This window comes from Sebastes umbrosus, chromosome 18 (genome assembly GCF_015220745.1).
Source record: "Sebastes umbrosus isolate fSebUmb1 chromosome 18, fSebUmb1.pri, whole genome shotgun sequence".
NCBI lineage: Eukaryota > Metazoa > Chordata > Actinopteri > Perciformes > Sebastidae > Sebastes > Sebastes umbrosus.
The window spans coordinates 21,544,813-21,557,415 of NC_051286.1; the positions used below are offsets into that span (position 1 = coordinate 21,544,813).

General features: G+C 40.7%; 1 protein-coding gene across 4 annotated transcripts in view; it reads right to left on the reverse strand.

The window, feature by feature from the left end:
- LOC119477058 (centrosomal protein of 128 kDa) overlaps positions 1-12,603 on the reverse strand; it is a 55,855-nt gene that overhangs the window by 10,706 nt on the left and 32,546 nt on the right. For 3 of the 4 annotated variants that reach the window (XM_037750899.1, XM_037750898.1, XM_037750900.1), the window contains exons 19-21: positions 9,096-9,155; positions 7,137-7,329; positions 1,631-1,680 (exon numbers count right to left, since the gene is read on the reverse strand). In XM_037750899.1, coding sequence (XP_037606827.1) covers positions 1,631-1,680; positions 7,137-7,329; positions 9,096-9,155 — 303 coding nt within the window. Of the gene's footprint in view, positions 1-1,630; positions 1,681-1,902; positions 2,242-7,136; positions 7,330-9,095; positions 9,156-12,603 lie in introns of those variants that run through there. The other variant, XM_037750901.1, reaches the window with a different exon arrangement.

Below are 12,603 nucleotides of genomic sequence, written 5' to 3' on the forward strand. Positions count from 1 at the left end.
TTAAAGGGAGATTTGTCAAGTATTTAATACATAGAACCCATTTTTATTTCGCATATCTTGGGGTCAGAGGTCAAGGGACCCCTTTGAAAATGGCTATGCCAGGTTTTCCTCGCTAAAATTTAGCGCAAGTTTGGAGCTTTACTTAGACTCCTTCGCGACAAGTTAGTATAACACAGTTGGTACCAATGGATTTCTTAGGTTTTTCTAGTTTCATATGACAGCAGTATCTTTACTCTAGATTTAAAACTGAGCCTTCTACAACCTAAAAAATCTAAAGTTGCGTTAATGCATTAGAGATTTAAAGAAAAGGAAATATTGGCATTAAAACAAATTTGCGTTAATGTGTTATTATCACATTAACTTTCACAGCCTTACTTTGCATGCATATAAAAACGAAGTAAGAACCAATAAGTAAGTAAGGTTTAAACTAACAAAATGAGCCAGATGGTGAGTCCAGGTAACTGCTCAAAATGGTAGATTAGCAGAGAGAAACCGTGTGTGTGTGTGTGTGTGTGTGTGTGTGTGTGTGTGTGTGTGTGTGGGAGAACAGTGATAGAAGAGAGGAATAGAGTGTTCCGACAAATAGGTAACAAGGGAAGGAAATGCAGGGGCTAAGGAGAGTCTGTAGCACACAACAGGCTTCTTATCGCACACTGACAAACACAAACACAAACACACACACACACACACACACACACACACACACACCGCTCATCCAGCTCCTGACTGATGTTCCCTCTCTAACGATGCATAAGTGATGCTATGCCTCTTATCTGCCACTCAAACACACACCTGCTCTTCCCCCTAACCGGCTGCATCTCCCCCCTCTGCATGTAATGTGTTGGTTTGTAACAAGGGTACATTCTTTTCCTCAGCCCACCCTCCGAGAATGTTTTTTACTCGTCTACGTCCCTCACTCTGTCTTTCCTCCCTACATCTCTCTCTCCTCATCCTTCATAATTAAAAGCTTGGCTGGGTCTGAGAGGGCTGATTAATTGCATGCGAGCTCTGGCAGGTGCCATCATGCAGCCACAGATGGGACCCCGGAATCCAACACACACAAACACACACGCTTAGAGGTACAGACACACGTTTGTAAAGAACGAATGCTTAGCAGACATTTTAGTGTGTGTGTGTGTGTGTTAGAGTATGTGTTTCGCTGTTTAATGGTGAGTAAAGGGTCGGTGAGGCGCTGGGGGCCAGTCCAACCCAGACTAGGTGAGTTGGTGGCCTGCCAAGTGTAAGATGCTGCGGTATTGAAAGACAGAGACAAGGCCTCTGGTGGCTTTTAAACTCCAAGGCCTCGTGTCTGCAGTAATTAGCTACTTGTCCAAGCAAGGCTGCGAGCAGTCTGTCAGGCCCACGGCTGTGTACTAATGCTTGTAGCACAGCATCACAGGACTCTGACGACCGAAGCCCGGCAGTTACTCAAAAACACCCAAACAGATATGCAAAAAAGAATTTGAAGGCAATGTGGTGTATGAATACAAATAGTACCAGCTGTCTCTTTTTTGGCAGCATTGTTGAAATCAGGCCAGCTGGATATTAAAAATCTACTGTTTAAGGTGCAGATTTACAGACACAAATGAACAGACAAACATAAGGATTAATAAAGACCTAAAATGCTAACCTGAAGGCTCCTCATTTCTTCATCCTTGCTGCGACTCCTCTCCAACAGCTCTGAAAGACATGTTCAGAATTGAATTCAGTGAGAGCAGATGGATAAAAACAAGTAATATACAGTATATTACTCTTCTACTCTGGACTGCAGCTGCAACATTCAGGAGAGTTTTTCACAGGATGAAAAAGGCCGCTCCTCAAAAGTGAAGTCAAAACATGTCGATCACCCCCTGGTGACTGGCTGTTAGTTTCGGAGGCGCTTTATTTGATATGCAGTGTCATAGCCCGGCTCCTAGGCCATGACAAATACGGGAAAGGACGCAGTGATTGATTGTAAATTAAAGATATTTATTACAAATAAATTAAGGATATACAAAAATAACTACAAATGTGGAGTGTGTCAGTCAGTAACATCAGTAATGTAGATGTGGATGTGTGAGCATGATGAAGTGTGATGTGTTGTGAGTGAAAACTAAAGAAAAGTCAAACAAAGGCAGCCCTGCAGGTTCTGACAGGGATGAGTCCAGGTGAAGGAAAAGAGAGAGATCAGAGCAGCGCTTGATTGGGGCTTTTATGCTCAAGACGCGCCAGCATCAGGTGCTCTGCATCAGGCATCCTCTCCTGTGATACCTTCAAGGACACAGGGAAAGAATGAATGGCAAATCCACACTGGTATCTCAGTAGTGAGGCAGGGGCCGTCACAGCAGTAAGAGTTTTCTATGAGCGGAGCACGCATTTTAAATGCCAATATCACAGGCGAGCATGTCAATTTGATTGTAAGACGTCAAAATCGGGAGCGCGATTAATATTTGATTAATTGTGCAGCCCTACATCAGGGGCTGAACAACTTAACCCTCTGAGACCATCGACTTTACTGTCTTTCAGAAGCTGTATCAGGTTCAGTTTTAGAGCTACAGTGAAGCTACAGATATAATATGAAACCTAAGGAATCCATTGCTATCAACGATGTCATGCTAGCATGTCAGGAAGGAGGGTAAATAACGCTCCAAAGTGAAGTTACATTTTGGCGAGGAAAAACTGGCATTTTCAAAGGGGGTCCCTTGACCTCTGACCTCAAGATATGTGAATGAAAATTCTATGGGTACCCACGAGTCTCCCCTTTACAGACATGCCCACTTTATGATAATCCCATGCAATATGGGGCAAAACCAGGCAGTTTTTTTCATGCAGAACCAAATGTGTTATTTTCACTTATTCTGTATTTGAATATTTCTGCATTCTGGGGTCCCTAAACAGTCTTGGAATTACATAAATTGGGTCTCACTGTAAAGCTGAGACTCTTGTGGATCCAGTGAGCCCAATTTTATTCATGTGTGATGATGTTAGTCCCCATAGTAGCCATTTCTTTGTAGTGAGACCATTTTTTGATACTTGACCTCACTGAATAAAATGACCTGTGGTGACCTCTAGGATAATCACAGCCTCATGAAACTTTACAACCACAAACTAGAGACCTATAGCATTCAGAGGATGGATGGCTTTCCTAGGTAGATTGACAATAAGGGAGGTCTGAGCAGTTTCCCCGAGCAGAAGACTGACCATCATATACTTTGATCATTATGTTCTAAGCCCTTATACACTTTAACAATTTATTTTAATTAATTAATTAATGTTTATTTCTGACATATGACTAGAACAACTTGACACACAGTGCTGAGCTGCATCTCAAATTAATCTTCAGGTTCCCAGCTTTCAGATGATGTACACCACTTCTATGTGACATCTACTGTTGACCTGCCATCTCCCCCTGTAAAACAGGTCTATTGTGGGTCTCAGAGTGTTAACTGGGCCATCCCACAATGATCAGTTTTGCCAATTTCAATCAATGAGGTATGACAAAGTAGCCTCCCAGTATACCCGAGAAAAAAAAATAACAGTGGTTTGGTCATGTGATGAATGCTACTCATCCCAATATGTTAGACTGCTTCAAACACAGTTTGCTGCTCGTGGTTTATTTTTACCCAAACAGGTGGAGGAAAGACCAACTCTGCTTGTGTTTTTTGTTAATTGCAACACCAAATTGTTTTTAATTACAATCACTGATTGTTTGCTTAATGAGGTGTTGAATCAAAGGAATAACTCTGATTTCATTTAACAATAGAGCGTTGTTAAGCAAATGCCACAAGTTTACTCCGCTGGGCATTATGCCGAGCAGAATAAGCTTTGTGCTAACTGTTTTAATTAAATGGTGGCAACATTACGGGAATAATAAAAATAAAGAAAATGTTCAAAAACATTTCATTTGTAGTAATCATTATGAAGTATAATCATAGAGTATTATTCTTCCAATAGCAAATACTTATTGTGCCAACTTCTGTGTTGATTTTGGAAGAGTGTATTGTTTAAATTAACTGTCGCACCATTTACGACGGCTTCAAACACGACGCGGCCAATAAGAACTGAGAATCAGAAACAATTCTTTCATAATGCGAGAATTTCTCTACTGACACATACACAATAACATACTGATGTCACTTTACTGAAAGCATAACAGTCTATATAAATGTGTCTGCAAACTTCTTGCTGGGATTGTTCCTTTCCCGTTTGCCTCGCCCTCTGTCTCATTGGGTGTTCCCCCAGTTCAATATCCAATTAATTATTATACTTAGCCTAATTTCTGGCTATGGAATACAGTGTCTCATCCTCTGGGTTTAGCTAGCCTGTTTAAATCTACCTTGAAGTGGGCAGAAGAGAGGTTGTAGTGGCAGTCCACTGTTGCTGCCAAAGTTCTCTTCGCTGACCATATACTGTTTATAAAGATGGACAATATGACAGCTCCCCAAAAGTGAGGCCAAAACATCTCAATCGCCCCCTGGTGGCTGGCTGCAGTATAGGTCATAAAGCCCGCCTCCTCTATGTTAGCAGATGGGACATGAGCCAAACTAAAAAGTCGAAGTACACATCAAATAAAGTTTTCCCAAAGATGGTTTCGGTCACTGTAGGTAGTTCTTATTAGGCTTGCCACGGTAGTCGGTGTTGCTGGTGTTAAACGGTGTTCAGGCACATACTGATTACATTACACGCCCACCGCCCCCACCATCACTTTGCTTCTTTCATATAAATAAAACCCATTTAGTAAATTTTTGTGTATCAGCCCCATGTTTTCAATACATAGTCGGACACCAACGCTACAAACTGAAAGTCAAAGTGTCTGCTCCGTACGGAGTCTCAGCACAGAGTAGACGAGAGAGAGTTGACAGACAAGACGATGGCGGAGGATTTGAGGCAAAGCGAAAAGCAAAAGCGACTGGCAATATTTCGGATTTAAACCCAATGTTATAAGGAAACCATAACGTTAATGAGGCAATCGCCGTGTGAACGACGGAGTGATGTGTGCGAACAGCCGGTGTGCGCAGCGGAGCAGCACCAGGTGGAAATCTGCGGTCCCGCAGCGAAAGCTTGACTGGACAACAGCCATACAGCGGGAAAAAGATCAAAGTAAGCGCGCTATAGATATTGAGCGTCATCTTCTCTTGTAAAATGTCTGGTGTAATCGGTAACACCAGTGTTGTCACAAGTTTATTAACCGGTCACATCTCTAGTTCTTAGTTCTTAGTTTGGTTTTAAATAGTTATTTGATGCTATAAAAATGGGGTGAGATGTCTTGTTTGACAGCTGTGATTCTCTCTCGCGAACAAGCTGCGGCCGTGCTCGGCTCATAATTGGTTCGGGCGTGTGTGGTCGTGACCTCGATGCTGTGGCTCCAGCTACCCGATCACTACTGTGCAGACTCTGGCACCAAATGACGTCAAAAGCGCAAGATGGCCGGTCCCGTATCCGAGATATTTTGGCTTCACTTTTGTACAGTGGGAGGAAGTGGAGACGTGTCGTCCATCTATATATACAGTCTATGCTCACACCCAGTCACATATCTCCTAAAATTTAAGGTAGGTCCTATAATACTAGAGAACTAAGGTCATCTTCACATGCAGTGCATAACTGTTTTAGAGGGAAAGGCCAATGGAGAGAGAAATTAAATCTCTGACAGAAAATACACAGACTGCTACCTCAATCTGACAGTAATAAATTCACTGTGAGACAATTACTGTATATCACACAAGGGTTCTGCAGAGTGCTGGCATTAACAGTTAATCTACTGAGATGAGCAGACAAGTAGACATAAGGAAAATAAATCTTGGGAGAATACAATTTCCCGTTATATGATAATATGAATGGCATAAAAAAAACAACAATCAGTTGTGATGCAGACAGGCAAACTTAGATATAATTAGCCACACTTCGATGCATCATGTCATTACTGCTCATCATAATGTACATATTCATGCGTGGAAAGGATTTGTCTTGTTTTGCTCTGCAATAATAGGAAAGAATCCATACTTAAAGCACAGTTGATAAAATCTCAATTTGCACGCTTTCAATTCAAAATAAGCAGCTCTTGTAGCTGTTGTGGCACACAGGTCTAATTATAAAGACACCATATCAGTGCTTCTGCCTGCACCGGAGACAGAAGAGACGACTTCTGTCAAGGCTTATTGGGTCTAAAGATAGAGTGAACTGTGTTTACAAAGGGGGGTCCAGAGATGAAGCTGTAACATCAGATGGCTTATCTGAATGGTACAATGCTACCACAATAACTGGAAAACAGAATGAAAAGATGGGACAGTTGATTGTCTCTGTGCACAGTCTTCCATCTCCCTGTCCATGTCTAACTACACCCCTCTATCTACTGTAGTCTCACTGTGTCTTTTAACTCTCTTTCACTCCGTTAATGGAGCACAAATTAGGCCCATTTCCCTGCATTGTTCAGAAGGAGCGCTAAAAAACAAGTTGTTCCTCTGGCAGTTACAGCTCATTAGCAGAGATTCAGCCAAAAATGGAAGTCGGGACCGGAAAAACAAGTCCATTTTCCACAGAAGTTCTCAAAGTTCACACGCATTAAGATGCTTTCTCAAACATTTGCAATCATAAACAAGCAGGCCAGTATGCATGGTTTAAAAAAAAGAATGCATTAGAAACAGAGAAGCAGGCAAAGACTAGCAATTTTAACAAGCATTCCTTACAACAACAGAAGCCACTCTGTGACATAAACCCTTCAGTAATATGCAGTCATTTAATTAGTTATGGCTTTTAATGGTGGTGTGATTAAATTAAAGAAGAAAACAGGAAGTCAGTGTCTGACTAGGTTCAATCAAAAGGACTATTGGTCCAAGAGTCGAGGGATAATTCCATTTTCATTAAGAGCTTGCTACGGTAAGTATTCACGCCGTTTCAGCAGATCAAAGGATTTCTTGTCCAATGCTTTTTTAATATCAGGTATTAGCTGACTAACAAAAGACACATAGCCTGATTAGTTTCACATGATGCTGTGCTGTGATGTAGCGTGGCTTTGCTTTGATGAGGATAGTACCACGGTTTAAGCAAGAAAAAACACCACACACATCTATTCCCACAAATCATACACTGCATTCTTGCTCGCTTCCTAAGTGAAATCAACAGGAAGGAATTTTTCTAATCAATAAATACCGTTTGCGTACCTCTCTTTTCAGTGCTGAGGGAGTGCAGCAGCTTCTCCTGCTGGTCCAGGCGCTGCAGGAGAGCCATCTGCTCTGAGTCCCGGCTCTGCCTGAGGGCCTTCAACTGATCCCTGGTTTGTTGTTGCTGCTTCCTTAAGCGCTGTTCTCTTGTGTTGCACTCCTGCACCTCCTCACACAGCCAGCGTATCTTGGTCTGGTTGGTTAAATAAAAACAAAATCAATGGGGTGAATCAGGATGGGCTTCGTGGGTTCTTATAGTAAAGGTTTTAAACAAAAATGTAAGGGGATCAGGGCATTAGGAAGGGAAACTCACCAATATACTGTTAGTATTTAAGACTAATACCTCAGTTCCTACCTTGATACAAGGCATTGGGGGGAAAAAATCGATTCAGCATAGTATCGCAATATTTTACGTTGCAATATTGTATCGATACACGGACGTCAGTTATCGATCTTTTATTATATAAACTATTAACCTCTTAATCAGACAGCTTGCCGGTGTGCCCAGTCAATAGTCTGTCTTTTAGAGGTTGTAGCGGGCTCAGTCTTACGGCTAAAAAGTGAAGATACTGGTATCATATGAAACTAGAAAACTAAGGAATCAATTGGTACCAACCATGTAATGTTAGCTTGTTGGGAAGAACGCTAAATAACGCTCCAAATCTACGCTTAATTTTGGTGAGGAAAAACTGGCATGGCCATTTCCAAAGGGACCCCTCCTTGACCTCTCACTTCAAGATATGTGAATGAAAACTCTGAGATGACCAGAGTGAAAACTGTATCTTATTAGATAAAGCAGATGTTGACAAACTGCATATATTGCAGTTGAAAATAGGTAATAAATCGCAAAATGTTTAACATCGCAATAAGATCGTGACGTTTAACTCAAGTTCAGAAAAGGGCACAGCCAAAATGAGTGTGAAAAAAGCTCAGAGAATATACAGTGGCCCAGTTAAAGCAGGGCGGAGCGCGCGGTCAATGCAACAGGGAATATAAATAAATAAAGGGTCGTTACTACGGCCATGCAAATGATTGGTTAAATGGGTATTCTAACTGCGCTCTATAAGCCTGTAAATCATACCAAGCTTTTACTAACATAAAAACTGCTAACTAGGGAGCTAATTATCTCTCTTGTTCTCTAGTGTTTTATTCTTGTAAATGCACAGTGCTCTGAAAGCATTTCTGACAGGAGATATACATTAGGGCGATAAACACTATGAATTGTGCAAACCCATTTTAACAACGTATCATGCATCACCGCCACAGCCATAATTACATGTTTCTCTTGTACAGTATATCATTGCAATGCTAAATGGGAACTGATTTGTCTTGGAAAGAAGCCAAGTAGCATATAGTATTGCAAAAGACAGGAAGACAAAAGCAAGAAGGCAACACGCTAAAGAAAAACTGCATTTCATAATTTCATCATTACAAGAGCCTCACTAAAGCTAAACATCATGTTAACCATGATGCTGGCTTAGAGGAATGAATGCCAGTGAAATAGTGTACTGTGACTGAACTTCTAAGGGTGGTGCAATTTACAATTGTCCTTGCCCTCATAATTATTATGGAGAAACATTCTCCCACAAATCCCTGAACTTCCCAGTTTCATTATGATCACTGCTGACTCTCACCACACATCAGTGCTCAGCTGTGGAAACTGGTTTCCTCAACAATAAATCATCTTTCCTGAGAGGTTATGCAACGGTAAATGTTGGTTTTAACAAGAAAATATGCAACCATATGTGGTTGGTATAATAATTTTAAGTTTGCAAGGATCAAATCACAATGAATACATATATTTTATGCTATCGTCTTTAATTATTCTTCTATATAGTGTAGGCCTGGGAATGAGAATGATGTTCATGGTAATAGTCTCATATGCTTAATCTTGTGTTATCTTAATTGATTATTTAGACTAATCCCTTATAAGGAAAGCAGTACATGTTATGATCATACCTTTGTCTCAGCTAGCCAGCGATGGGGGTCTTTCACTAATCCAGGTTTCTGGAAGATCGCCTATTAAAACAGAAAAGAGATTAATGCAAATGTGAGCTGCCTTTTTTAGCATGCATTAAAAAAAACATCCTGTGCTTTAAAAAGAACTACATCAGAAAGGAGTGCAAATCTAAGAGATATTGTAGCTAGGATTTTGATGTCGGATGTTACAGGGATAGTGATAAATGCAGATCCCACTCTTCAGATTGCATAAAAAAGTAAACTTTTTTAAATCAGACTTTATGCAAATGGTGGTGTGTTCTTTATACTATGACAGTTTTCCTAAAATCAGATTACAAACAAAAAAAAATCACAATATATCGCAACTAGGGTCATTGGTCACTGTCATTCACTTAAAATATTTAATCGCGATTAATCGCATGATTCGTCCATAGTTAATCGGGATAATCGCAAATTAATCACATTTTAATGTGTTGAAAATGTACACTTTAATCAACATGGGAGTGGACAAATATGCCTACATTATGCAAATGTATATATATATTTATTATTTGAAATCAATTAATAACACAAAACAATGACAAATATTGTCCAGAAACCCTCACAGGTACTGCATTTACCATAAAAAATATGCTCAAATCATAACATGGCAAACTGCAGCCCAACAGGCAACAACAGCTGTCAGTGTGTCAGTGTGCTGACTTGACTATGACTTGCCCAAAACTGCATGTTATTATCATAAAGTGGGCATGTCTGTAAAGGGGAGACTCGTGGGTACCCATAGAACCCATTTTCATTCCGATATATTGAGGTCAGAGGTCAAGGGATCCCTTTGAAAATGGCCATGCCAGTTTTTCCTCGCCAAAATTTAGCCCACTAAAAACCGTAAGTTGCGTTAATGTGTTAAAGAAATTAGTGGCGTTAAAACTAATTTGCATTAACGCCTTATTATTGCGTTAACGTTGACAGCCCTAATCGCAATATATTGAATCGTAACCCCTGCATCATGAAACGTATAGTATCATCAGATTCTTGCCAAAACACAGTCCTATCACAAAAATATATGAAGAGACGTCAAAAGGAGTTAGAGAACGTAAAAAGAAAAATGCAGAAATAGTGATGTGGATGGACAAACAACAAGAAAACAAATCAGAACAGGCTCTCGTCAAACCTTTCACTTTTGTGAAGAACGGCTTCTGCCAACTTAAATTGGCGTGCGTGTGTTTAACAGCCTATGACACTACACTTGTGCATGCACACACAGAGGTTGTGTGTGTCATAAAAATGAGCTCAGGGAGTATGCTCCATCCTTCCCAGACAAGCTCGTCAGCATCAGCAACACAAACTGACTGTCTGCCAACTCCTAATGACTACTGACATACACACACACACACACACACACACACAAAAACACACGCTTAAGACAAAAAAACGACAGATAAACACAGTCACATAACTAGATGGAACTCAGTTGAGAGCACGCCTCCGCCAACACTATGCAACTGTTGAGATGTGCCAGCTCCACATGTGGACTTTTCACCAAAGGTTAACAATCCCCTCTATGCTTCATTACCAGCTTGTTTCGCCTGAGGAGATGAACACATGTGCATGCCAGTACCTGCAATGGAATATTAGATATGCCTGTTCTAATTCTACTTTTAAGTATTCTAGTTTGCTATTTTAACCCCGTGTACACAACCAGGTCCCCATCTGTTCAGGAGCCCTTAGAGTTGCACTTAAACCACTGCACAAGGTTTTGGAAAAACTGGAGATAGTGATAGTGTAGATACAGAAAGGAAACATGGAAAAAGAGATGGGGATGACATGCAACAAAGGACATTGCGGTTATATGTTATGCGTCTTAACCAATGGGCTTCCAGGACACCATAAAGTGGCAGTTTTATCCAAAGCAGAATGCTGTGCTTTCTCTGACTTGGCCAATAATGGACAATTTGTCTTTCCCTCTGTTTACTGATCGCTCAAACAAGACTAAGTGAGCATTCAGACCAAAAACAGCTCAGCGTTATAACAACGAAAAAGGCTGCATTGGTGGGGGTGTGCTGCTTCAGGTACCAATTAAATGAAATAGGTTGCAGGAAGTCCAGTTTAAATAAGATATCCGGTGAATTTGAGGGCCTGTCAGAGGCCCAAACACTGCACAGCAGTTTCCAATACTGACACAGGATTTTACAACTTAGGAAAGTTATCACAGCAGCAATTATGTTATCTTTCAGCGTGAAGATTGCAAGGTAAACAATCAAAATACTCAGCTCATGTTACAAAGTGTTCTACCAGATATGTGCGTTAGCACATTTTTGATTTGCCACCACAGGATTTTGCTGGTTTACGTACCCATGAGTCTCTCCCCTTTACAGAGATGCCCACTTTATGATAATCACATGCAGTTTTGGGGCAAGTCATATTCAAGTCAGCACACTGACAGCTGTTGTTGCCTGGGCTTGAGTCTGCCATATTGTGATTTGAGCCTATTTTTGGCTGGACCGCAGAGGGTTAGCCCTACAAACGCAAAAGTCTGTCACTGAGTATCTGAGTGATGAAGTTACAGGATTGATTGGCTGAGTGTTGGAGTTTCCTAATTGGCTGTTGCTCTTTTAAAATGAAAAGGCGGGGAACAGTCCTTTATGCAAATGCACCCATCCAGCGCAACGCGGCCGGCTCACAAAACTTGGACTAAGCTGTCAAACTAGGCGATCTTGTTCTAAAATGAAACGAGATTCAGCAGTGGTATAGCCTATTTCTCGCTTAAAATGTTTTCAGAAGTAGAATTTGTTTAGACGGAATAACAGAAAGTTTACGAGCAGGCCACCATATTGTTTCCCGTTTGAAAAGGCGAGCAGAAAACCAGGGACCAATCAGGTGCATTCCACAGTAGGGTACGTCACCGCTTGAACAGTCAGTCGAGTGGAGCAGCGCAACCCCTAGTGTCATCCCCGGATCTAGTGGTCATATACCGCTGGATTTAACATTATAGACATGACCACTGACTATTTGTATAACAATTTAGCCACAAATTCACAGACTGACCATACACTGTCCAGCCATAAACTTGGTTTTGACCGAGTCTTGTTTTATGCTAAATGTGCCTGTGAGGGTTTCTGGACAATATTTGTCATTGTTTTGTGTTGTTAATTGATTTTCAATAATAAATATATACATATGTTTGCATAAAGCAAGCATATTTGCCCACTCTCATATTGATACGAGTATTAAATACTTGACCAATCTCCCTTTAAGGTACATTTTGAACAGATCAAAAAATGTGATTAATTTGCGATTAAACGTGTTTAATCATGGACAATCATGCAATTAATTGCGATTAAATATGTTATATGACCGCCCTAATTCTAATTCATTATCAGAACCATGAATGTCTGTACCAAATTTCATGGCAATCCATCCAATATTTGTTGAGATATTTCAGTCAGTAGTGGACTGACCGACAGACATTTCCAGTCCTAGAGCCACGCTGCTAGTGTGGCTAAATATT